Genomic DNA, 27,767 nt, shown 5'->3' with positions numbered 1-27,767 from the left:
CGTGGTTTGTACGCAATAACGACCTCCATAGAGACTTAGATTTACCTTCACTAGCTAGTTACATGAAACAGCTCTCTCGAAACTATTTCGACAGAGCTGCCATCAATTCCAACAACCAACTAGTGGTTGAGGCCTGCAACTTCACTCCCAACCTTAACGCTAACTTCAAGCAGAGGCGGCCCAAAAACGACCTCACGGTACTAATGTGGAGCCGGCTTAAATTACTTACACAGACTACCGTTTTTTAAGAATATTATTATCACTAATCTATGATTTATACATCAATGGCAGTTGCCAATAGTTTACGTAACTTATAAAATATTTAATCAAACCATTTAGAAACATTTTTTGAATTTTGTTTTAGAAATTATTTTAAAATATTTACTGTGAGCACCTTTTCTGTATATTTTGTCTGTGTAAAAAGATTGTGAGTACAGTACCTTATGTCAGATCTGACATTAATCCGTCAAACGTCAACGATCAATGTCAACTTTGATGTTTGTGATTTTGATTTTGACAATTTACAAATATATTGGGATGTTTTGTGTGTGGTCGTGTTCATAAAAGTTTTACTTGTTATTATTGAGTAAACCTACTGGAATTAAAATAGCTGTTTCAGTAGTTTTTTATTACACGTTGTTGACCTTCTGATTAACCATTAGTGCCTGAACAAGGGGCACCATTGCCTTCGTGAATCGTTTGCTAAAAGGTGAGTTTTCCTTCTTACTTTAATTAATAGTTCTACTTCCTACCAAATCTATTATTTGCCTATACAATTTTGGCATTCTATTCCTAAAAGTCAATTGGAATAAGTGTAACATATCGTATTATGTTTATTAATACAAAACTTTGATCACCTTATCACTATAAATTTAAGTGTAATAATAACTACCTATGTAAATAAATCTAGTTTCTGAGAGAAGTTATGACCTTAAGTATGACGCATATTAAAGTATTTTTTTCCTACAAAGCTTCCTTTGTACATAATTGCTACTAGAACTACATTCATACTTCAATGACTATTTGAATTTTATAACAAGAAATTAAGTTACTGAGACCTGACCTTTAAAGTAAACCTTAAAGTTTACCTTAAAAGTAAATTTTGCAAGAAACTTAGTCACTAAAGAGAAACAAGAGTATAAACAATAGAAAGGAAGTTGATTCCTATTAAGTATTTGTAAACATTTTAATATAGAATACAATAAGTGTATATAACCAACTTATCCTAATAGATACTCCAATCATGCCTTCATGGAATGGTGGCAACATTTCTACATTGGACAGCCAGGCTGGTCCTTTGTACAATAAATGAGCCAGCCCTTCTGTTGCCAGTGTGGTAATAGAAATATTATGCAGCTTTAATCTAATATAAAAATAAATGCATGAATAGTGTTGCTAAGTGCAAATCTTGAGAACAGCTGTACAGATTTGGAAAATTCCGTGAAATACAATGATGGTTTTTATGGAGAGCTTTTTTGTTAAGGGTGGGGGTAGGGAAGAAGTGCACAAAAGTCAACGCGAAGCTTGACCAGGGCTGCTACTTAAATTAAATTCTTTCTAGAGTATGTTAAGTATTTTTAACACTGAAGCCTTTTTGCTCTACAAGTTCTAATGTTGAAGTGCTGTTTTAAAGATAACAATTAGTATTTATACTTAATTTAAAAAATCTCAATAATACAAAGTAAAAGTGGGACAGCTAAGTTTCTTATTATGATGCCTTCATAAACAAATTCAGACATTTTGCCAAAGGCTGCCTGTTTATGCACAATACCTCCTCCTTCAGTCGTGTTTGTCACATATGAGGTGACCACCTCCACCCTAAATTTTCAGATTTATTATGCCACTGTAGACCATGGAAGCAAGTGGGGTGCAGACTTGATTAGACTATTGCAATAAGAAAAGAAATTAGTTTCTCGAGATTATCTCAGTCTTTCCTTGCAATGTGTCTGAAGTATTCAAGGATTAGCTTGAGGCAGATGGTAGAGAGCCTAGTTTTGAGTTGGGTAGTATAAATATGTTGGTCCTTCTTCTTCAGTCCATGGGATCTAGAATATTTTCCTCCAGCACCACATTTCATATGCGTCAAGATGTTTTTTGTCAGCAGATCTAAAAGTCTCTTAAACCCTTTAAGGAAAATGGAGAAGACGTGAGTACGTACAAGTTTGATTTTCTTTTTAAGCCTAATTTTGTCTCTCCACATTTTATGTAGATGAGACATGGCATCTTTCTTCTGGGCTGTTTCCGCACTTCGCCATATGATTGGCCGTTGTACGAGACATGGCATTTTTACCATTCTAATTCTCCTATGTACATCTGGCTTAAAGGAGCTGTTATTTGTGATTGTGGAACCGAGATATACAAATTCTTGAACTAGCTATAGATTGAGTATGCTTTAGCGATGAGGCCGCCTTTGCACTCTGACCTCTACTATGAGCTTCCATTTTTTGTAATTATTTTTGTATAATATTATAGTATTCCGTTTAGTGCAATAAAGAACAAATACTTAAATAAGAGATACTCAAACCCATAATAAAACTGTAACAGGTCAAATTCTGTACATTGAAGATATTTTGAAAATTTTTATACAACCAATACTCATGCTAAAAATATTTTTTTTCGATTTCTTGTCTGTCTGTCTGTCCGTATTTTTTTGTTGACCGGGCATCACGCTGAAACTATTGAATGAATTCAAATGAAACTTGGCAAGGTTTGAGACCATAGGTTATAAGATACTTTTTATTGCGAAAATAAAATAAAAAGGGGTCGAAAGTTTGTATGGAAAGTCCCCCATTTTAGAGTTACAGTTTTTAAAATTTGTTCATAAATCATTAAAAAAATACGAAATATAATGTGATTCAAAAATTTTTAAAATTCAACCACTAAAGTGGTGAAATAGGCCTGGAAAGTTTATATTGATTTCCACGCGGACGAAGTCGCGGGCGACCGCTTGTAATATGTACTATACTCGTACTTAATAACTAATTTCAATTTATATTCTCATAGTTAGTCCACAAGATAGTCGTATATATCACAAAATACATTGGAGAACACGGACGGAGTATTACCGGTCATAAAAACGTCTAGCTGTGTGAGCGAATACTTCCTTTCCAGTGTAGTTGCGAGTTAAAGCCCAGTGCCCGATACAATTATGGCAGAAAGCCAACAACAGCTTGCTAATATCGTCGTAGACGTAGAGTCAAATAGATATAAGTCACGTCCAGGCGAAATGTTCAAAATACTCCACAATACGCAGTTGAATGGCACCACGTACGATGTACGAGGCAATGCGGATACGATGTTTTTTGGCGCATGGCCGCGTATTAATCGATAAAAAATTTGCTAACTGTACATCTTGGTTTACTTCGACGTAATGTACGATTATAAATAATCTGAATCGTGTTTAACATGTGGCGATGTTAGCAAATCTTTTTGGGTTTCATGTAGTGAAACTACCAAAACAAATTTTTGATAACCCAATATCGAAACTTTTTAAAAGTATTACTATTACTAGTAAAAGGATATCTACCATTCGATAGGAGAGCTTCGGTCTTGTTATTTAGGTTTTTCTTTAAATAACAATTTATAAGCTGTCACGTTCGTCACGTTATCAACCCATATTCGGCTCACTGCTGAGCTTGAGTCTCCTCTCAGAATGAGAGGAGACTCGAGCTCAGCAGTGTCACAGCAGTGTTATAAGCTGTGCCACGTATTAAAGAGTAAAATTATAGCTTTTATATAATACCTATATTATACCTTTCCTACCTTCCACAATCAATTTATGAGACTATTAAACATACAGCCAACACTCCTATAAAAACTCCAACATTGAAAAGAATTATCAACTCAATACAGTGGTTCCTGAGATTAGTATGTTCACCTATACAAACTAATTATAGATATGTAGATTCATTGACAGAACAAGCAGATATATCGCATGTAACTGTTACAAGAGCACATAGCTACATGTGCCCGGAATTTCCAAATAAAGCGTGGCACTGAAGGCATCGAATTTCTTGAAATTATAACTAAGTAGCCGATTTTTATGATTCTTTTTTTATTGAATAGGTAATAATGTTAACTTTTTTAGTTAGGGATGAGTGATGAGTGTTATAAACATGAGAGTTGACAAATATAATTAGAAAGCTCCGAACTGTTAAGCTATCGGGAGTTACACGTGTTATTGTGAGTCAACCATAAAAGATAGACATATATATGCTGTTGTGTTTTATAGATAATTTTAAGGAGAACATTTCCGTCATACATAATTTCTATGTAGTTTTAGCCATTAAGGCTGCACACGCGACGGAAGCTTAAAAAATTGAGTAACTTCTCCCGTTCTTTTTCATTTCTCTTCACTGCTCTGCTCCTATTGATCGTAGCGTAATGAAAAGTATACTATAACCTGCCCAGGAGTATGTAGAATAATTGTACCAAGTTTCGTTAAAATCCGTCCAGTAGTTTTTGTTTCTATAAAGAACATACAGACAGACAGACAGACAGACAGACAGACAGTCAGACAAAAATTTTACTGATTGCATTTTTGGCATCAGTATCGATCACTAATCACCCCCTGATAGTTATTTTGGAAATATATTTCATATACAGAATTGACCTCTCTACAGATTTATTATAAGTATAGATAAATAAGTAACTAATTAAAATGTTTTTCAGATAGCATGGGTACGGTGTCAGTAGTCTCATGATGTTCATTATACGTACTATTATCTTGAAATGAACTGTCACCGTACTCATGCTATCCAAAAAATTTTTAGTAAGTAAGGAAGAAGTACCCTGGAATATCCCCGACACTATGCTGTTTATCTAAAACACGGCGACGATGTTTTATCGGTTGCATTAAGCATCGCCGCAGTATTTTCCCAAACGAAATCTCTCAAAAATTTTGACCCATCCTTTTCAAAAATTCAAGAACCAGTTCGATATTAATTTACCAAGAGCAAATAAATTTCAAATTCGAAGATTGACTTAGCCCTGAACTTTGCCGATATTCCGCTAACCACTAATATTATGCCTAGGGTAGGTTTCGCCCTTTAATTATACTATAAAATCAACGGATTGCTTACAAACCTACATTGTACCTACTAGTATATTTCTGAAATATGATAACCGATAAAGTTGTACAGTTCTAAAATCTGACTGAAAATTGAAAACTTCACCACTTTAAAACTTTTTTAAACAATAAATTTGCGGATAAAAATGGGCGAGAAAGTTAAACCTGAAAGTACTTTTACATAGTGTTGCCAACTTGTCTTCCTTTCCTCATATTTTATTCAAAATCCAATAGAAATAAATCGTATAATTTATCTCTGAATCTCTTCCGCAACGTTGTCGAACTGTCTCAATGTCTAAAACAAACTTAACGTTCTTTACATTTATTAGAGTAGGTAATAATAATTTTCATTAAAAAAGTATCAAAATACCTTGATCACGAGATTACCGTCATGTGGAATGTTGAGTCAACTATTATTGTTCCGATAGTTCTTTCAGTCAATGGTGTTATAGTGAAAAGCTTCGATCAACATCTTAAGAAACTTTCGCTTAACTGTTAGATCAAGAGTCGGATACAGAAGGCTTGTGAGGAGGTTTCTCACTTTGGAGCTCTGACCACCGGTTGCTTGGGCACTCAAATGTCCCGCAGCGGAAGGGTTGATTTTATTTACAAAATTTTTAATAGTATTTCTTAAAAATTAAATAAAAGGTCAAATAAATAAATGAGAATTAAGTAAGGTGACTTCACCCGCGTAGAGTTCCTCATCTAGATCCTGTTTCTATCTATCTAGATCTCAAGATTACCCACATACCTCGAAAATGTTTTTTTTTAAAGAACAACTGTTGAGTTTCTTTTCGCTCTTTGACTCAGCAGAACCTACCTTCAGAACTGGTGGTAGAGTATTTACAAATATCTTGACTATTCAAAAGTGCTTCTCAACTAAACCCACTTGAAATAAATGAACGATTTAGAAATATGATGGACGTTATAGAGTCCCAAGGTGCTGGAATGGCGACCCCGCACCAGAAACCAAATTCATTGTTGGTCTTTACAAAGTGAACCAATGACATCAAGCCGGTAACAGGTAGCCGATGTATGCTTGCGGTTCAAGACCGTGATGCTTGGAAGTCCTTACAAGAGGCATTTGCCTGATGATGATATCAAAATCTGTACGAATAGTGTTTTCTTAGTTTAACAAAGAGACACACAACAATCATATCATCATCATCATCAACCCATATTCGGCACACTGCTGAGCTCGAGTCTCCTCTTAGAATGAGGGGTTAGGCCAATAGTCTACCACGCTGGCCCAATGCGGATTGGCAGACTTCACACACGCAGAGAATTAAGAAAATTCTCTTGTATGCAGGTTTCCTTATGATGTTTTCCTTCACCGTTTGAGACACGTGATATTTAATTTCTTAAAATGCACCGGATTCGAACCCAAACCCTCCGGAATCAGAGGCAGAGGTCATATCCACCGGGCTATCACGGCTCACACAACAGTTATCACATTAAAATACAAACACAAGTCTCTCTACAATCTTATTAAAGCAGACACTGCGTGCTTATTTCCGTAGTATTTTAATCAGTTTACAAAAACAAAACAGTTATAAATTGAAAACCCCCACAGGCCATTTAATAGGGATGATGACAGTTGTTTAAATTGTATATAAATTAATAGTATACTAATAGTAAAGCAATTTTGTAAAAGGAACAGGATATCTACGATCACTACTTTCGGAGCTACAGGGATTTAAAGAGTCAGATTTGCGGCGCTGCCGCGGATCTCTGAAAAACGCCCCATACAAAATGGCTCGAAATAGTGACGTCATAGGCAATGTAATGATCGTTAGATTGTATGCGCGTTCAAACAAAATTACTAATATCTTTGTTATTTGTGCGTTTATGCTTATAGTTCATATAGGTATTAAAAAATGTCACATTTAATGTAAGGAAGCTAAAGGAATTTTCATCTAATTACGATAAAATATTTTTAATAGTTTTTGAAATTTTATAATCTCATTTATTTTGCAAATATCTAGACAATCTTTGCTTTTTATGTATAAATTAGTTAACATTGACCCTATTTACCCGAATGTATCATAAAAATCAATATATTCAAACCTAGTCATCATCCCCATTATTAATTACATTCTTGATAAAGTCATCAAAATTCTCTTTCAGTGCGCTTTCATTTGACACCCCACTCGAGTATATATGCAGACATTCAGTTATTATTCACCACTTTCAACCTCCACAACTTCTAAACGGCTCAACCGATTTTCACCAAAACGTCAAACTTATAACACCCCTCTTTTTACGTAGGGAATTAAATCAAAATCTGTACTAATAGAACAGTTTACAGTTAACAAAAAATTACTGTACCTATATTAATTACTTAATCAAAACGTTTTATTAAAAAAAAACTGTAATCTGTTCCATAACAAACAGCAAACTACACAATGTTATGTGTAATTTGATATGAAATTGACAAAGAATGAACTGATTCGTATCAACAATCGTTGTTATAGTTCATGGAAGACTATTCTCAAGGATATTTACGTCAACAATGCCTCAAACAACCGGTTTTTTGCATTGAGTTTTATAATTGCGATAATATTATGTGAGAAAAATCACATACCTACGAATATGTCCTGTATTACGTAAAACTAGAATTCATACTTCTTTTTACCTGTAAAAAATCCTGTATGTACTTGCCCGTGACAATAAATAGCTAATTCTGCCATTTATAAAATAAGTTAAAACTGCTAGAAAAGAATTGTTTTCAACTTTTTAGTTTGTAATTTAGTAGTAGTCTGATTTGAAAACTAAACTTCTCTAAATCTACTATGTAAAGGGCATCGATTTTGCATATAGATGTGAAACATCTATAGCCGCACGAAAAACCGATATCTGGCGTGGCGACGCGTCGCCACGTTATATGATGGAATATCCTCTCATCTTTTAAGTCAATTTACAAAATAATTTCGATGTTTCTCACAGGCCATCTGCCATCTGCCAGGCGTCCCGTGACGGCTCATTTTTTTTTTTAATTTTTAAACAGCTGGTTTTCCTGCGTTTGTTATTGTTAATTGTATTGGACACTTGTGTTTCTAAGATTAATTAATAACAGAAGGCAATAACAGGTTTAAGGAAACTAATGTTATTATTTCCATTGCAATACATATAACATATGGAAATACCTCATACGATATCGCCGAATAGGGATGATGACAGTTTTTTAAATTGTATATAAATTAAAAGTATACTAATAGTAAAGCAATTTTGTAAAAGGAACAGGGTATCTGCGATCATTACTTTCGAAGCTACAGGGATTTAAAGAGTCAGATTTGCGGCGCTGCCGCGGATCCCTGAAAAACGCCCCATACAAAATGGCTTGAAATAATGACGTCATAGGCAATGTAGTGATCGTTAGATTTGTATGCGCGTTCAAACAAAATTACTAATATCTTTGTTATTTGTGCGTTTATGCTTATAGTTCATATATTAAAAAATGTCACATTTAATGTAAGGAAGCTAAAACTGTATGAATTTTCATCTAATTACGATAAAATATTTTTAATAGATTTTGAAATTTTATAATCTCATTTATTTTGCAAATATCCAGACAATCTTTGCTTTTTATGTATAAATTAGTTAACATTGACCCTATTTACCCGAATGTATCATAAAAATCAATATATTCAAACCTAGTCATCATCCCCATTGTCGAGTAGCTAAGGAGTTACTTCTTAAGTGCGTGATCTCATTTGCTTATAGTATAAGCTTATCAAATAAGTTTTTGTAAACATAACATCACAAGTTTCGCAGTAGTCATTAATCAGAAGTAAATAACTGTTATCTACTGTAATTAAGACGATCAACACGTTTTAGTCTTGGACTGACCGTCCATCACTACGGTCTGTAAACGTAGTGATATCCCATTAGTTTAGTTTATAATTTTGATTGCTTTACATCACTAGTGTTTTGTGAATAATTAATAAATTGTTAATTTTGCAAAAATAGTGGAATTAAGTACTTAATTGAGTTTATTGAAGTAAGTACTCAGGTAGATTGCCATTCCTTTAATACCATTTCTTAACACTATTTATTTTTTCGTAATAATGAAAAAAAAAACAATAACAGATGTATCTGATATATCATTACGATTTCAAATGAACATGGCTACCAAGTTTAGGTTTGAGTTTTCGTATATTACACGCAGTATATTACTGTATGTGTTTAATCCAATTAGTAAACCAGCATCCATCCACCAACGTACTCGTAACAATACCATACACAACACAGTCAACGTTTCAATGCAGTATGAGAAAATCCCGATCGATAGCTTAGTAAACGTAAAAAATCTTCCAAGCAATCCGCGATAAATACAGGTCATTTAAATACAAGACATGAAAACTTAGAAGAAGATTTCAGCATATGAGATACTAAAATTTTCTTCTCCGAGATCAAGGACCTAATGGTACGTTGCCACAAAGGCATTGGACTAATGAGGCAGCTAGGCAGCGAGCGAGCTCTTACTCGTGTAGGTATCTAGTTATTTAACAAGCGATACAAAATTTCTAATATTACACGCAGTATGTTAAGGTGACTTTATGTTTAATCCAGTTAGTATACCGACATCAATCCACCAACGTAACAATACCAGCTCGAATAGCACAATACAGTCATCGTTTCAATGCAGTATGAGAAAAGAGAACGAGAAAATCCCGATCGATAGCAGTATGTAGACGTAAAAATTCAGTGTAATAAATCTTCCAAACAATCCGCGGTAAATACAGGACATTGACACGTCAAGAGGCATAGTGGATGCGAAATACGAGGGTGACAGATGCCCCGTTAACAGGGCAGTTACTGCTTCAAGTGATATATGAGTTGTGAAGTGGCGCGGTGGCCCGACCACTTCAGTTCTGTCGCATCGCGCCTGCAAAAAGATAAAAAGGACACCGGAATACGTTTCACAAGTGGTCTGTTCGAAATGGATAGAAATCCCGCGGCCACAGTTTTTTATGTCGGCCAATATATCCCTCGTATCGATATCCAATTTCTGCTCTATGACGTGTAATGTCCTTCGGTTTAATTTTCTGCGGGTCTGATTTGTTGAGCTCAACGAAATGTTAGCTTTGGACTTATTTAATGTTCTTCGGAAATTACTTTTCGTATTTCATTTAAAATGCTCCATTATTATAAGCACGAATCGTGGTTATTACATCCACCAAAAATGTGCTTAGTTGTAGGTGTAAAGTAATTAATTATTATGAATCTACTCATTGAAAGCATATTCTGAATTTGTGTATGAAAGAGTGATCAAAGAGTTAGTATCTAATTCTAATTGTTGTGGTCTGTTTTAAAATACAGAGCTGTTTTAAACTTCTTTGATAATTCTGTTTGTCTGATAATGGTTTGTTTATATCTTTTTGTTTTAATATCTTCTTTGTCGTTAACTATTTATATTTAATTTAGACTCTTTGTTTTAATTAATAGCTATACTGTTATAAATTATTTTCTTAATAAAGCTTAAAATATCCTGGATACAGGAGCGAAGCTACGCCGTATCAACCATATCAAAGATACGAGCCTCGGACTACAGGGGCACCTTATTGTGAAATCATAAATTAGTTAAATGTAGGTAATCCACATTTTTTTTCCTGTTTAGGCGTGCGGCCAAAAGTTGGAAACATCCTACATAGGTTAAGTCATTCACATATTTACTTTAAGCGAGCATTTTTGTTTCTTTTTTAGTACAGGAAATCTTGAAAATATGACTAAAAGAATTACATGACTCGAGATTTTTAAAGCATCGGTAGGGAGCAACTAGCTTAATTCTGAGCCACTCCAAGGGGAGTGGGGTCGATGTATTCAAGTTAAGCTTGTACTTAAAATCTCTTCTTCTTAAAAAACTCCGAAGGAAACTGGTACGATTTTTTCTAGATTTCCTGTACTATTGTGTGAAATCTTTACCCTTCATTTGAGCCCCAAATAATTTTGATAAGGGCTCCACCAAGGCACGCACCACTGCCTGGATAATATAATCATTAAAAAACAGATCAAAATTTCGCCGCACTCCTGGAAGAATGTAGTAAATTCTGAACAGAATTCCGACTACACATAAGCTCGCTATCTATAAACTCTGCGGTTCTAATGAACGGGCGGGGAATGGCACTAGCTTTAACAAAGCAAAGCAGTACAGTGGCAGCGCTTCGCAGAAACTGTACTCCTCGGTGTATCAAGAAACAGGAACATGTCTTATTTAGACGAAATTTAAACAGAAGCGTCCTTTGCTAATTAGTGGAGCGAGCCACATTAATGAGGCTGAGTTGCCTTTACTTACGTTTAGTCCCTTTGCCACGAAAATGGAAAATATTCACATAATGTCTCTTTCGTAAGACAGCCTCATTGGTTTTAGCCTATTTAGCTTTTTATCACGTGGGTTCGAATTCTGGGTCAAGTCCTACTGAGATTTTCTTTCTTCTGAGATATTTTCCGTAAAAAATCTCGACTCCTAGTTGGAAAGTTGGTGGTGGAGCTGACGCTCAGTTACAATTCTTAGTTGGTCGACTAAATCGCAGAATATACTGATAGGTATAGCGATATATATTTTTTTATTCTTTACAAGTTAGCCGTTGACTACAATCTCACCAGATAGTAAGTGATGTTACAGTCTAAGATGGAAGTGGGCTAACTTGTTAGGAGGAGGATGAAAATCCACACCCCTTTCGGTTTCTACACGACATCGTACCGGAACGCTAAATCGCTTGGCGAACCACATTAATGAGGAAGAGTTGCCTTGAGCAACGTTTAGTTTCGTACGAAAACGGAAAATATTCACATAGTGTCTCCCTCGTTTCAGGGGAAAAATAAACATAATTTGTCTTCTTAAGTGTCACGTTATAAATGACGTCGCCGCGTGTAGTGGCTTAAGTTGCCAAGATTCACACCGCTTGGCTGGCTTTAACTTAATAGTTTGCGACTTTTCTGATATATAATGACGTTCTTTCTGATATCATCCCAGAAAGCCGAAATAGTCAGTTTTCTAGGAGCTTTTGTGCATTACATGACTAAAGCTAATACTGTTAGTAATTGTAATGAACTACCGGACCCGGTCAAGCTACGCTTACCCCTAACTTACCCCTACCCCTTGACTCTTAAACGTTTGTATTGGAAATGGAAAAGGGTTGTTTTTATGGTGGTTTGTATGGTTTTCCCGGCAATTATTCTAATTTTTCTCACCTTTTAAACCTTCTCTATACCTCCACAAACATTTCAAGACCAAGATAAGATAAATCCGTTCAGCCGTTCTCGAGTTTTAGCGAGACTAACGAACAGCAATTCATTTAGGTATATATATATATATACCTAAATGAATTGCTATATATATATATATATATATATATATATATATATATATATACACCTATACATATAGATAGATATCATCTGGCTAACTTTTCTGATCTATACTAATATTATAAAGCGGAAGAGGTTGTTTGTTTGTTTGTTTGATTGAACGCGCTAATCTCAGGAACTATACTGGTCCGATTAGAAAAATATATTATCCCTGTATTATTACGGGAACGGGAACCACGCGGGTGAAACCGCGCGGCGTCAGCTAGTCGGTTATATATAACTAATATACCTAATATATTTTTTTTATGTAAAAATGGTGCCTTAATAAAATATTTATGCATAACAACGAAAATTCTAAATCTGCTTGCTCTCTATCGGCTCATGGCATGAAAAGATAATTTGCTTGCGTGACCGTTGACCACTCCTCGACCTTCCAGTGACCTCTGGCATTAGCTCACCCTCCGAGCCGGGCCCTCTCACTGTTGTGATTCGGTGCCTTTTTTTTATTAACCAGTACTTTACTTAATACTATGTCGCTAGTTTTGTTAAGACGTGTTTTGTTATTGCATTAATTTAGCTTTAGAGTGAGATCTAATTAAACAGGACCGGACTCAAAGAAGTCTTAAATGATTATTATCTAACCTAACTATTTTCTTTAGCTCCTGTATAATTTTATTTATTAACCAGTACTTTACTTAATACTATGTCGCTAGTTTTGTTATTGCATTAATTTAGATTGAGATCTAAGTAAACAGTACCGGACTTAAGGAAGTCTTAAATGATGATTACCTAACCTAACTATTTTGTTTAGCCACTGTATATTTTTTTTATTAACCAGTAATTTACTTAATACTATGCCGCTAGTTTTGTTAAGACGTGTTTTGTTATTGCATTAATTTAGCTTTAGATTGAGATCTAATTAAACAGGACCGGACTCAAAGAAGTCTTAAATGGTCGTTATCTAACCTAACTATTTTCTTTACCCACAGTATAATTTCCTCTGAGAGGAGACTCGAGCTTAGCAGTGAACCGAATATGGGTTGATATTGATGATGACTGATGATGATGAATTTGCATTTGTATTTTCGTTTCGTCAAGTATTAAACGAAATCTTAATTTTGAACTGTTACCTACATACATAAAATATTACTTAGAATAATAAAAATAATTGAGCATTAGATGTGGCACACAATTATGATTATTTCATTATTACCTAACTATTCTTCTTTCGTAATTAAGAAGGACAAAAGAATGCAATACGTTTACAACTTTACGTAAATAGTAGTTTATTAAAAATATTCATTCTAATTAAGTAAATACACGTTTTGTTGACAAAAATTGAATGGAAATGAAAATTTAAAAACTTGACAAAATTTACAACGAAAACGTTGGCACATACCAACTACTTATCGTAAAGTGTACGTACACCACCTTAGAAATTAATGTCAGCCAGTGACGATCAAGTAATCTCACATGCCTGCAGCGCTAAGGCTTGACAGCTGATATAACTGATTGTGTGTTGGTCGCCATCATGCAGATGGCAACCAACACACGATCAGTGATCACACTGCAGGCATGTCAGATTACTTGATTGTCAATGGCAGACATAAAACATGAAAATGTATACCCTAGCACGCAGTTGCCATTGTATAATTAAAAAAAAATATCTACACAGATATTATAAAGGGAAAAGATTTGCTTTTTTGCATTGAATAGGCTCTGATCGATAATTTTTTCACCATTAGAATCCCACATTATCCCTGTTATATTTTATCCCCGTATTTCTTCGGGAATGGCAAATACGCGGATGAAACTGCGCGGCGTCAGCTAGTTATAATATAATTAAGTAAATTTTCTAACCTGACTTAATTTACAACGAAAACTTTGCCACATGCTACTTATCGTAAACTTTACACCACCTTAGAGATATGCTTGGATGAAAATTTACACTCTAGCACGCATAGTTGCCTTTTGTATCCCGCTGTAAGTTAGTTTGACAATTTATCTATTGTTAGTCGCAGCTTCTAAACATTCATCACGTGACAAAGAGGGTGCTAGTCGAAGACAGCCGCCTCGAGCACTATTTATTGTGCTGCAGCTTAGCAAGCTTTCATAATAGCTGGTAATGTTAACAATGGCGGACCTTTCGCCCAAACGTGGATCATTAATCACGTTAGTTCAAAATTTACCCAGATTTTAAAGTATGTTTTAAAAGCAAAAACAATTTAGAAGTACCTAAACCAAATATTTACAAAGAAAAAATCGGTTGTCTGTAAAGTCGGTTTACTGACGATAGTTGAAAGTGACAACGTCAAAAGAAAATACTGATGGAATGGTTGTATTTTTCAAAAGAAATTGTTGTTTTTTTTTAAATACTGTTTAATAATCTTCATAGACCAGAATATACTTTATTTCTTGTAAAAAAACTTGGCAACCCTAGAGCGAGGGAACGACGCATGACGTCATCTTTTTTCGAGTGTGTAGCCGGCTCCATCAAATTATAAGACGTAGTCACGTCAAAATCTTTTAACCGAGTTCAAATAAAGGACGCGTATGTTTTTTTAATGTTAATAACTTCGTCATTTATTAACCAAATTTGTAATATTTTTTTTTTTGTTTAAAAGGGTATACTTCCAGATTGGTTTCGTTTCATTTTCATGAAAATCGGGTTACTAGTTTTGTGTTAAAAATCAAAATAACTGAAATACTTCTTTTAAGTCGGTTCCATTTTTACACGCTTTATATTAGCTTCACTTGTAACTATGTATTTAAGAAAATTTTGGAATCTTACTTTGACCCACTTCCCGGTCTTCGATTAGGATAAAATTTTGCACACGCTCTGATTATGTTAAAAATATTATTTATTGCTATAATTAGTTGACGGTTCGAAGGTAACCATTTCCCCCTGCGACGATATAAAGTGATAATCGCTTGTTGTTATAAGCTTAATAAAAAAAATCTTTGTATGTGACTAAAAAAAACAAAAGCGTAGTTATATCGAGTTACGTTACTCATTCTTTTATTACCCCATCTAAATGAACAGAAGCACGTTTCAGCTGTAACTGCTAACATAACTTCATTTTTAATCTGTAGAGGTCCTATGTTGGATGTTTATTACAATCATAGGTCTATAACTTTAAGTTCGACGATATTAGTATAGGAATTGATTTGCGGGCGGAACCGCGGAGCACAGCTAGTAAGCACTATATCATGAATTACATTTTATTACAAGGAAATAGCTCTCGTAAATTCTGAAAGGCACCTATATTTGTCTGCCTTCATTTCATCAAGTAATAGGCAAAATGACAAACGCTCAGACATATTAATTTTCCTCGAAAGCCTTGTTCAACAACAATGTGTCCAATATTTAGTGACCCTCGGAAAATACGGCGCAAATCGTTGATTAACGTGCCTCGAGAACAGGGGTGGCAAACCTTTGCACGAAAGAAATATATTAACTAAAACGTGCCTAATACATACACAGACAAATATACTGTTAGTGTTATTAATAATTTACAAAGATAATAAGATTACAATGTAGCAGTTCTAGGGTGACGAATATCTTCTGCTAGCCCTGAATCGAGGTATAGTTTGAAATAGAAAACGTATCGATTGTAATTTTTCTTTGCCGGTAAACACTATCATACAAATTATATGTATATCTATAAAACACATCAGAGATTGCTAGAAAATAACATTGCGAGAGTAGAAGCTGGAATGTATTGTAATTTTCTAAAATAGTTCAACGTAAATTTACTACACGGGCTTTGTGACGTTTCTCAAGGGGCGTTGTGCCAAAATTCTTGCGGGTTTTGGTACATGCGAAAAAGTGCCACAGGTCCGCCACCCCTGTTGTTGTTTGGTGGAATTCAATAGAGAAAACGAGCCATAATCCACAAAACATTTACTTACTCGGGCGGTAGTTAGTAACAACGTTAAAGGGAATAGTTTCGAGCGAAATTGCTCCCGGAATGCTGCTGGGTGTCCTAAAGTTTCCACACGAAAGATACACCTTTTGTTGTACGGAACACCTCCAGTTGTCGAGGTATTGAGTACTTGTACTACAGTGCCGTAACTTTGTTTACTTCATTCGTCAATGTTACTTGAACAAGGTAAGGATATTAGCCGAGTTGCAAACGAACATTTGTTTGAACGACAGTCAGCTCTTTCAAGTTGGCGTTATTCTTTTGTGGCGCCCGATGAAATATATTTCCCTGCGGCTTTATTTTCGTTCTTTCGCAACCTGTTTTTTTAATGAAATTAAAAGGTTGTTTAGATATGCTACACTGATTATTCTGTCAAAATATATTCAATTTTAAGGTTTTTGTGATTGTTATATCATATACTGTTACTCGAATATTGGTAATTGTGTTAAGGCAATGTCAAGTCAGTGACAACTACATAGTCAGGCTTCCTTTCTTCATTTCTTAAGTGAGGATCTGGTGCTTAGGCCCAACACGCAGCTACAATGTGAAAAACCGAAATGAATCGACTGTCAGATGTTAACGACAGGCCGGCAACTAAACGTGCTCTCCGAGGCACGGGGTTGTAACACCATCAACTTCCAATGCCAGCCTAAGAATTTTACTGAAAATTTAAAAAAATGTCCAATTCATACCAGGGCCCGGGACTCGAAGCCAAATCCTCGTGATCCTAAGCCTCATACAAATTAACCACTAGACCACACAGGCGGTTATTGGCAAATCACAGTTTAAAATATAGGTCAATGAGCTATTTGGTGGCTAATTAAATTACGTAGTAACTTATCAAGTGGGTCACCTTATTATCGTAATCCTATCTACTTGGTCGCGATTTTTGCTTCAAGTCAAGCCATGCACATCGCGATCAATACACGATGAGTTTTAGAAAAAAAAGAGAAAGAAAATTTAATTATGGGACACACCCACATACAATGCAAAGAAGACACTAAAAATAGATAATAGAGAATAAATTGAAATATGATGTTTGTGGTATGTTCACCACTTAGCATGTGCTACTCTAGTCTTAGATCCACCAGCGCAGCGCTGGTCTTCATAGTCAATATTCATTTATTTCAATTAGGCTCAGTTTACAAGCAATTTCAAAACGTCAGGTTTAAATATTATAAGAACCTCAATATAAAATAATGGTTATAATAATTAGTCGAAAACTTCCGTGGAGCCATGGTGACGCGGGCGGAAACAATAAGAAGATATTTAAAAGTTTTACCGGATGTCAGCGCTGCAGACACATGGATATATCGGACCGTGGTTGGCTAGTATTAAACATCGCTTAAAAACCTCTACAGTCAGCCGATAAAACTGATCGTGAGTTTTCATGATGTTATGCACATCGTGACCAACACACAATCAGTTTTATCGGTTGTCAAGCAGTTAGCGCAGGCATGTGAGCTTACTCGATCGTCAGTGGCTGACATAATTTCGACTCAATTTTAGGGTTGAAAAATAACTCCCTAAATATACTTACTCCTTTAGCAGGAACCCACGTAATAATACTTTAACTTGAAGTAGGTAGTTATGAAGTGCACTTTATTTTCAGATTAAGTATGGACTGGAGGGCGGGTCTACTCGTGCTCGGACTGCTGTGTTGCGTTGATGGGTTCTCAAGTAAGTTTATTTACTTCTATAATTAACATCTTAATCTAAAGCTCATTAAGTGCAGAGTCGGAGGTCCTGGGTTCGATCCCCGGTTGGACCGATTGAGTTTTTCTTAATAGGTGTGGCTGTTGAGAGGCTTCGGCCGTGGCTAGTTACCACCCTACCGACAAATACGTACCGCCAAGCGATTTAGCGTGCGATGTAATGTAGAAACTAAGCGATGTGGATTTTCATACTCCTCCTAACAAGTTAGTCCCCTTCTATCTAAGATAGCATCATTATTTACCATCAAGTGAGATTGTACTCAAGGGCTAACTTCATCATTATCAACCCATATTCGGCTCACTGCTGAGCTCGAGTCTCCTCTCAGAATGAGAGGGGTTAGGCAATTAGTCCACCACGCTGGCCCAATGCGGATTGGCAGACTACACACACGCAGAGAATTGTGAAAATTCTCAGATATGCAGGTTTCCTCACGATGTTTTTCCTTAACCGTTTGAGACACGTGATATTTAATTTCTTAAAATGCACACAAGTGAAAAGTTGGATTCGAACCCACACCCTCCGGAATCGGAGGCAGAGGTCATATCCATTGGGCTATCACGGCTCAACTTGTAAAGAATAAAAAAATCTCCATAGAACCATTAGCATATACCACCATAGAGACATAGAGATCTCATTACCTACGTCTACTAAAAGTCCTAAATTGATACTAGTATCTCGTAACATATATTAATTTGGATTGTTCGTCGCGTCGTCTAAAGTTGTTTTTAACAGATATTAATATGAATTGTTCGTCGTCTGCAGTTTATTTTTATTACACGTAATTTGAAATTGCCACAAATAAAATTGTCCTTCACTGTAGTGACATTTGAATTTTGTTGGACTGTTTTACCCTTGATAAAATGGTTCCAACTTTTGTGCTTTGTAAGTTTTTATAGATATCGAAGACAGTATTTTGTATACCTTACGAGAACTTTTGTTATTTTATACATAACATCGAATAAAGTATCTCGCATGCATTACGAGATCTTTTCTCATCTTAGCAGAACCCGCGATTCCGTTGGCGTAAAATTATGTTATTTACTAATCCCACGGGAACCATTGATCTGGGATCTTGTGTTCCAGGAAATAATCTATCTCCATTCCAAATTTCAGCGAAATCGGTCCAGTAATTGCGGGGTAAAGCAAACATATAAGTACACTTACACGCAAACTTTCGCCTTTACTTTTGGGATGATTGTTACAAAAAAAAATATTTATTTCCTCGGCGTATTCAAGCAAATCTATAGTAATATTATAAAGAGGTAAAGTTTGTGGTATTATAAGGAGTAATCTCTGGATCTACTGAACCGATTTTGAAAATTCCTTTACCACTAGAAAGCCACGTCATTTGTGAGTGACATATGCTATACTATATTCCCGTATTCTCGCGGGAGCGGCAGCTACGCGGGTGAAACAATATGGTGTCGGCTAGTTTGAAATATCATCATCATCATCATCATTATATTCACCTCACTGCTGAGTTCGAGTCTCCTCTTAGAATGGGGAGGGGTTAGGCCAATAGTCTACCACGCTGGCCCAATGCGGATTGGCAGACGTCACGCAGGAATTAAGAAAAATCTCTGGTATGCAGGTTTCCTCACGATGTTTTTCGTTTGAGTCACGTGATATTTAATTTCTTAAAATGCACACAACTGAAAAGTTGGATTCGAACCCACACCCTCCGGAATCGGAGGCAGAGGTCATACCCACTGGGCTATCACGGCTCTTTATGGTCTGAAATATAACGATAAAGAACGAAGGAATAAGATTCAGTGTCGTATAACAGAAACTATAATACGAGAGGATATAGTATAGAGATCGACTCGAATGTTTCCTGTTATTACGAGTAAATAGTTACCTCTATATGCGGCGTAGTATATAGATATCAGTCGCGACCTCTGACTTGACCTTCGCGAGTAAATAAGAGTAATGCTCCCTTAATCAATCGTGTCTCGTATTTGACATCAATGAAATAGCATCTTGTAATTATTCGACGATACCTATTATGAGTTTTTGCACAAATATTTTATTTTGAGACTACCTCGAGCTACCAGAATCAAAAATTTTCTTTAATAAAAAAGTGGATCGTCTCATTGAGATGAAGCTACTCACGAACTTGATAGTAATCACTTGTAAAAAAAATTCTACGGATCCCCGACTAGTTGTGTTACCAACATTTTTATATCTTTGAGAAGATTAAGAACTGTTCTTTCTAAAAGTGAAGCAGCAATAGGTAGACGTTTACCTCGTCCTTTTTGGAAGTCGATTAAAAAAATGTCAAACTCATCATTATGAAAAACAAATGACGAAAGCAAATATTATTTTCCAATTACAGAAAACCAGTATTTGCAGTACGCAAATACTAGTTTCTGTAATTGGAAAGAATACGTAAATAATTTACTTTATTCCACGAAACGACTTTGTTTGCGTAGCTGAAACTCGAGGCAAATAAAAATATTGTATACATATAAATATCTATTTAACATTACTAATTATGTCAACTGGGTTCTCTATCCCTTTCATTCTCATAATATCAGCCTATTTAAATGGCCTTCATTAGGAATCAGCCTCTGATATTATAGGAAAGGGGCCCACCGCTCTGATTGTGGATAATGTTTTACTATGTAATGTACACTATCACATGTTAAAATGTTAATAACACCACAGATTCCAATGTCCAACGTCAAACTAAACTTATAAACAATATTTTTGTCAATCGCTCCGTTTTTTAAATTATTTGTTAACGTGACGTCTTCAAACAGTTGAAATAAGACCCATGATGGTCTATATTTTAACTGTTTTGACAATACAAGCCGACAGGCGTGTCAAAAAATATTTAAAAATTGAAATTTTCATGTGATAAACTCGAAAAAAATATGATATTTGTTTTTCAATTCAATTCAATCTAGTAGAACAATTATGAACAATTTAAGACCATTTAAAAAAAGTGTCAACTAGTCTATTAAAACAGGCGGTGGCGAATTTCCAGTAACCCTACAAAAATCCACGCTGCGCCACTGGTACCCGTCAAATCCATTACGTAATGTGAACATAAACCGAACATCATGATCCCGTATAACAAAACAATGAGTTATGATTCGACCTTATGGAGCTTTTTATATCCTTTTATTGCCCCTAAAGCCGCGCATGCAGAGTCGCAAATTCCGTTCCTACCCACATTTCCTACTTACGTTTCCTGCACTCTGTCTTAAAACATTTTCATGAGCGTGGCGTCTTATTTTTATTGATATACATTTTATTGCTAGTAATAATTCTTTTACGCTGTCTACTATTTTCATATTTTCTATAAAATCTTCTACATTACTTTTGCATCAGTCAAGTAATATATAAGAATAAGAAACCTTTTTTACTTCGACCAACATCTTAAGAAGCTTTCACTTAACTGTTGGATCAAGAGTCGGATACAGAAGGCAGTGATTCTTGAGACGGCACGTATTGTGAGGAGGTTTCTCACTCTGAAGCCCTGACCACCGGTTGCTTGGGCACTCAAATGTCCCGCACCGGGAGAGTTTATTTTTTTAAAATAGTGTTTTGTGTTATATTTTTATATTAACATTGTTAAAAATTAAAAAAAAAAGAAAAAGAATTACCGACCGAATTGAGAACCTCCTCCTTTTTGAAGTCGGTTAAAAAAGAAATAAATGAGAGCATCAGAAACCTTTAGTCTAATAAAGGACAGGACAAAAAAGGGACATATTCAGCTTTTTACGCATTTTGTGTATCAAACCTTTTCATAAATTTCACGAATAATGTAGCGCGACAAACATAAATCAATAAATTCTCATGAAATTATACACTAACTGAAACTATGATATCTCTCGCGGTTTCACTCGCGAAATTCCAGTGAGAATGCGTAATTTAAACATAGCCAATGTAACACGCTGGTAATGTAGCTTTCTATTGGTGAAAGAAATTAAATATCACGTATCTCAAGTGGTGAAGGAAAACATCGTGAGGAAACGTGCGTACCTGAGAATTTTCTTAATTCTCTAGGTGTGTGAAGTCTGCCAATACGCAATGGGTCAGCGTGGTGCCTGCCTAATTCCTCGCAACCTAAAAAGAGATTCGTGCTCAACAGTGAGCCGAATATAGGTTGTTAATGATGATGATGATTGGTGAAATTTTTTTTAAATAAGTTATCTGTCAATGAAGGTAATCTACAATTTAACTCATTTCTCCTCTCAACAGAATACGGTAGAACATGCAAAGACATCGGCTGCCTCAACAGCGAGGTGTGCGTGCTAGTTGAAGACCAGTGTTCTTACGGACAGACATCCAATTGCGGAACGTACCCTACGTGCAAGAAGAAGTCTCAAGTTCAAGGTACAGGTTTTGTGTTAATTTTTAAAGTGAAATCATCATCAGCCTCTGTGGCGCAGTGGTATGCGCGGTGGATTTAGAAAACGGAGGTCCTGGGTTCGATCCCCGGCTGGGCAGGTTGAGGTTTTCTTAATTAGTCCAGGTCTGGCTGGTGGAAGGCTTCGGCCGTGGCTAGTTACCACCCTACCGACAAAGACGTACCGCCAAGCGTTCCGGTGCGATGCCGTGTAGAAACCGAAAGGGGTATGGATTTTCATCCTCCTCCTAACAAGTTAGCCCGCTTCTATCTTAGACTGCATCATCACTTACCATCAGGTGAGATTGTAGTCAAGGGCTGATGGTAGGTAATGATGCAATCTAATATGGAAGCGGGCTAACTTGTTAGGTTAAGCACTACGGAAGCAGTCTCTTTTCATCAGACTGTGTGAAGTTAGAACAAAAGCCAGTTCGATTGCCTCTAAGAATCTTTGTCAGTTATAATAAACACATTTTGGCTTTTTAACCGACTTCAAAAAAGGAGGGGGTTCTCAATTCGTCTGTATGTTTTTTTTTTCTTTTAGAAAGTCAAATACCTTTAAAATGCATATTATGTCCAAGAATGCCTAACATTTATACTCTGTCATCTCCTCTATCTATTCAAAGACCTAAGTTAAGAAAATGTACATATAACTACGCCCAACAAATGGTGTGTGAAGTTAGAACTTTATGAGCTTAAGTGCACCCAATAATAATAATATATTCTCTAGTATAGATTATGGAAAGGTATATAAAACACTAATAACAAATTACTTTGGTTACAGGTTCACACTCGGAGCCAGCGCAACCGTCCGTCCCTAAACCCACCCCCCAATCTCCCACCAGAAACTTTGACTCACCACCAAGCTATCCTGCCCCCGCACCACCATCGAATACTCATAGTGGATCTCCTTATGGTGGAAATTCACCATATGACAACTCCCCTTACGGTGGTGGAAGTTCGTCTCACGGTGGATCTCCGTACGGTGGTAACTCCCCCTATGGCGGTCACGCTCCATATGGTGGTAGTTCCCCGTACGGTGGTAGCAACCCGGGTGGTAATCCCTACGGCGGCAATTCCCCGTATGGTGGTAGCAACCATGGCGGTTCACCTTACGGCGGATCATCCCCATACGGAAACAACCCTTACGGAGGATCCTCTAACGGAGGCTCGAATCCCTACAGTCCAAGCTCTGGCAGCGGTGGAAAAGGTGCCCTAGACACCCTTAGCAACTTATACAACACTTTTAACAACATCGGTCGCGGCTCTAACACAGGGGGTTCGAATCCTTTCGGATCGAGTTCAAACACTGGCAAAGGTCCCCTGGACAGTTTACTGGGCAGTTTTAACAGTTTCGGCAGCCAAGGAGGTGGTAGTTCCCAAGGAGGCACTGGATTACCAAACATCTTCGGCAGCATACTCGGTAATTTATCCAAAAACGGTGGAGGTTTGAACGGATTGTTTAACACTAGACCTATAATGGAGAATCCGAATTATAACTCCTATAGCTCTAATCATAGGGGTTCTAATTAATGACATTATCCATCAGGGAATCAGCCAACCAACCAACAGCCTAGCCAGAATAGGAATGTAAGGCCGAACTACGCTCCGCACAGTTTAGCTACCACGAGGATGCCGTTGTCCTATGGGTGGAATGTTAGGTAAACCAGAAAACTAACAGGCTTTTATGTATTGGTGTAATTTATTTCTTCGCATGAGCACTACTGGTATTTCAGGCACTTTCTTGTTTTTTTTTTAATTGTATATAAATAATAATGAAAAAAAATAAAACGTATAAGTTAACAGATTTATTATTTGCTTTTAGGTAGAGGTTTAAAATAATCCGGTCAAATAAGTCTTTGAAGGTTATAATAATTGCCATAGAGCTAAAAATTGGTATGAATGTTCAGAATACTATTATAAATGAATTGTAAAAGTCCCCATCAATCCCCCTTGTGCAAAAAATTTTTGATGGTGAAAGTTTGCAAAAATAGGTTTTTCGCGTTTTTTTTTTCAGTTAAGCGGTGAGTTTTTAGCTTATGATTATGATTGATGGGGACTTTTCAGAATTCACTGATAATAGTATTCTGAACATTCATACCAATTTTTAGCTCCATGGGAATTATTGTAACCTTACTTCTATTTTAAGAATTAATTTGGCTGATCTAAAATGGATTTGTAAGCTTTATAATGTAAATATTTGGTTCTGTAGCAAAGTTATTATTTTTACCAAGCACTACAGCAGGCTTATTTACTAACTTTAACGTATGTTACTTGTAGTTGACAATTGACATAGATATACGAAATTGAGAATCTATGTAACAAATGTCATCGGGTGCCTACTGACAACCCTTCGTGGATATCATACTGTAGGTAAATGACATTTCTCAGTTGATTTGATGTTTGTTTTAATAGATTGATAATAAAGAACAAATTAGTGAATAGGCCAGCAGTACTGTTTGGATTTAATTTTGTGAATCACTTCACTAAGAATTGTTGTTTTCCGCTTCTATTAATAATTTAAGTGATTATATTTTTTTGCATCAGGAAAAACAAAACGTTTACCTTTTGTTTATTGTTTATTTAACATTAACACAAAGAAAAATTGTAATAAAACTACTAACTTTCTTATCTCTTCTTTTAACTATTAATATTTAACTTTATAAATAAATAACAAAATATGAAGGTACTTTATTGGTAATAATCAATAATGATTCAATTATTCCTTGAAGATGATGAAAACAAAATATGAATACCTACTCATTACATTTATTTTGAAATAATAGGTAAAACCTATTAATTTTAGTCATTATACACTATATGATAATTGAAGAATTACATTATTTTTCTGATTGATGGCAATTTTCTAATGTCACAAATTGAACATTTCTCAACCTGTACAATTTTTAAATTATAATCATTATTGTAAATAGTGTTAATTTCCCCAAACTATTTGAGATTATTTATGTTAAGGTCGAAAGTACTTTTTTATTCTTTATTAGTAATGCTTGCATGAATTGTATTTGCCGATATTTTTTATATAATAATTTTGTAGTTATGGAATCTCAAACGGCAAATGTCCATTCTAAAACCCGACTCTATATGACATACAAGCCTGAAACTCCTTTATTTCAAATCGAATCTCTTTTTCCTTCAGCTACTTACTCCTCTGAAAGTAAATAAAACTCATATTAATTTGTTATGAAACACGACGAAAACTCACATGATACAAGGACAGAGTATGCCCGACTTGTTTCTAACCCATACGGGGCCCTTAGTCATTAGCTGGTTCTTGCCACGCAGCACGATCCAAACGACGGCGTGCGCGGCCACTCGCAGCGCGCGTTAAGAGAGGGTTCGGTTACACTTAGGGTTGCCAACCGGCTTATAATACACAGTATTGTACTATTTTTCGGGTCTGTGTACTTCCAAAACAAAATTTTCATTTAAAACTTTATGAATATTAGTTTTTGACAAATACAATAGTGTCGTCGTAAATAAATGTCGATTTTTTTTTATAGTTAAATCTGAAAAATACTATATTTTTTAAATGGCAACCCTAGTTACACCTAGTTCTTGAATGTCATCTTGATTGGAACAGTATCTTGTTCCAACTTAGAGTAAGATAGTGTTACTAGTGAATAATACTCAACGATAGTTTAAATTTTAATAAAACTAATTGCACCTTCAACTTTGATGTCATATAGAGCGAGGCTCATGTTTAAATTTGCAATAATTTTGTTGTTTTCCAAGATTGATTTGCTTAAACAAAATAAAGCTGAGATTAAGTAGGTACGTAATACTCATACGTAGACGTAATGTGTTAGGTATTTAATACCAATGTAATTGTTTAACGAATAAAGTAAAGCCAACAAAGACAATTTGAAAAACTTTATGGGTTGACAAACTAGTTTTTATAACACTATAATCTAATTAAGTGAGTTTAATGTAAGTAATATTGTCTTGGTTATATTGAACTCATAAACAAAATACAAATATAGTAATGAACCAATAGAATAACGAGTAGGAAATTTCCAATAAGGAAAAATCGTCTGTTTAAGCTTCACTCGGTGTTTATAATTGAATCAATTACGATATTATCTGAATAAACACAATTCCTATATTAAGCGATTACCTACATCTAAGAGTAATATACCAATGAAATAATATTCCTATTTAAATATTCGAATACTCCGTTTACTTTATTTCTAGCCTAATTTTATTGCAGTCGATTTTATGATCTGTTTACTCATAAAGAATCTGTAGAGAAGATAACGCTTATGTGCTTTTTTATCTTCGACATACTCGACTTAGAGTCATAGGTCATTAAAGCCACCCCGCACAAGACCAGCTAGATACTCTCCTCAAGCAATAATTATTTATAGACTCCTATGAAAACATGCACAGTGCTCACTTCGTTAGCTCTTTATCGTAATCGAATCGCCTCGCTCGCAAACTGTCAGTTGTCTATGATCCGTATTAGAAACGACCTTCACCCATCTGTTTAATGGATGAAAAATGTTATGACATCTTTAGAAAGTTAAAAATTATTGAGAGTAGGTTGCCTGAAAATCTTTTGTTTAAACTATTATTAATGATAATTAATAATGGTTTATAATAGTTTGGCCAGGAAATTGAGGCACAATTATCCGCCCACTTTAATATACTAGCGTCATATTAAAGAGGGCGGTGCCTCTGAATATATTTTTAACGCATAACACTTCATCCATTAAACAGATGGGTAAATGTCGTTTCTAGTTCTGATCTTCTACTGTAAGACACGTCTAGTGCATAACTCGAATTACTAAAGCAACAGCTTTGCGTTTTGTATGTTCTGTGGTTTTAATGGCCTATACTCTAAACCAGTTATTTTTGCAGTGCCATATTTATATTGTAGTTATTTCACGGACATTGTTTCTTATTTCAGCGTCACAGTGATTTTGTCGTACCTGACTCAACTGTACATCAAGAACGTGATAAACTCATAACGAGATTACCTACATGACATTATTTTATATAAATATTTTTTACTAATAAGACGCTTTAACACTGTTAATTAATGTTGTTTGTTACACTGAATATCTATTTAAATAATAAATTATATACTTATATGTAAATTATTTTGTTTTATTTATTTTGCATTGAGTATGCGTTCCTAGCAAAGAATGTAATGGTCCCTACATTATAGCGCACGCACTTAAACTTGTGCACAGTTTGAGTAAGCACAGCAGATAAATTACACAAGAGATTGAATCAAATATTAACAGAAAAAATGTTTTTGTTTACATAGTGTACGTCCAATGATGCATGATTTTTTTTTAAATTAAAATTACTACCTAATATGTTTAGGACATCACAAGCCTTTTACGATTATGGTATGACACACAGA

At 35.4% G+C, this 27,767-nt stretch overlaps 1 protein-coding gene across 1 annotated transcript; it reads left to right on the top strand.

Moving 5' to 3' along the window:
* The first annotated feature begins 526 nt into the window (after positions 1–526).
* LOC112048590 (keratin, type I cytoskeletal 9) lies at positions 527–27,495 on the top strand. The gene is made up of 6 exons (XM_024086189.2): positions 527–709; positions 17,918–17,985; positions 22,231–22,365; positions 23,163–23,801; positions 23,928–24,039; positions 27,306–27,495. Exons 2-6 carry the CDS (start codon positions 17,925–17,927, stop codon positions 27,364–27,366), a joined length of 1,008 nt encoding a protein of 335 aa, XP_023941957.2. The 5' UTR covers positions 527–709; positions 17,918–17,924; the 3' UTR covers positions 27,367–27,495.
* Positions 27,496–27,767: the final 272 nt, after the last annotated feature.

Source organism: Bicyclus anynana, chromosome 11 (genome assembly GCF_947172395.1).
Source record: "Bicyclus anynana chromosome 11, ilBicAnyn1.1, whole genome shotgun sequence".
In the NCBI taxonomy this organism is placed as follows: domain Eukaryota; kingdom Metazoa; phylum Arthropoda; class Insecta; order Lepidoptera; family Nymphalidae; genus Bicyclus; species Bicyclus anynana.
The sequence above is the reverse complement of the archived record's forward strand: the minus strand, read 5'-3'. Positions and strand labels throughout refer to the sequence as shown.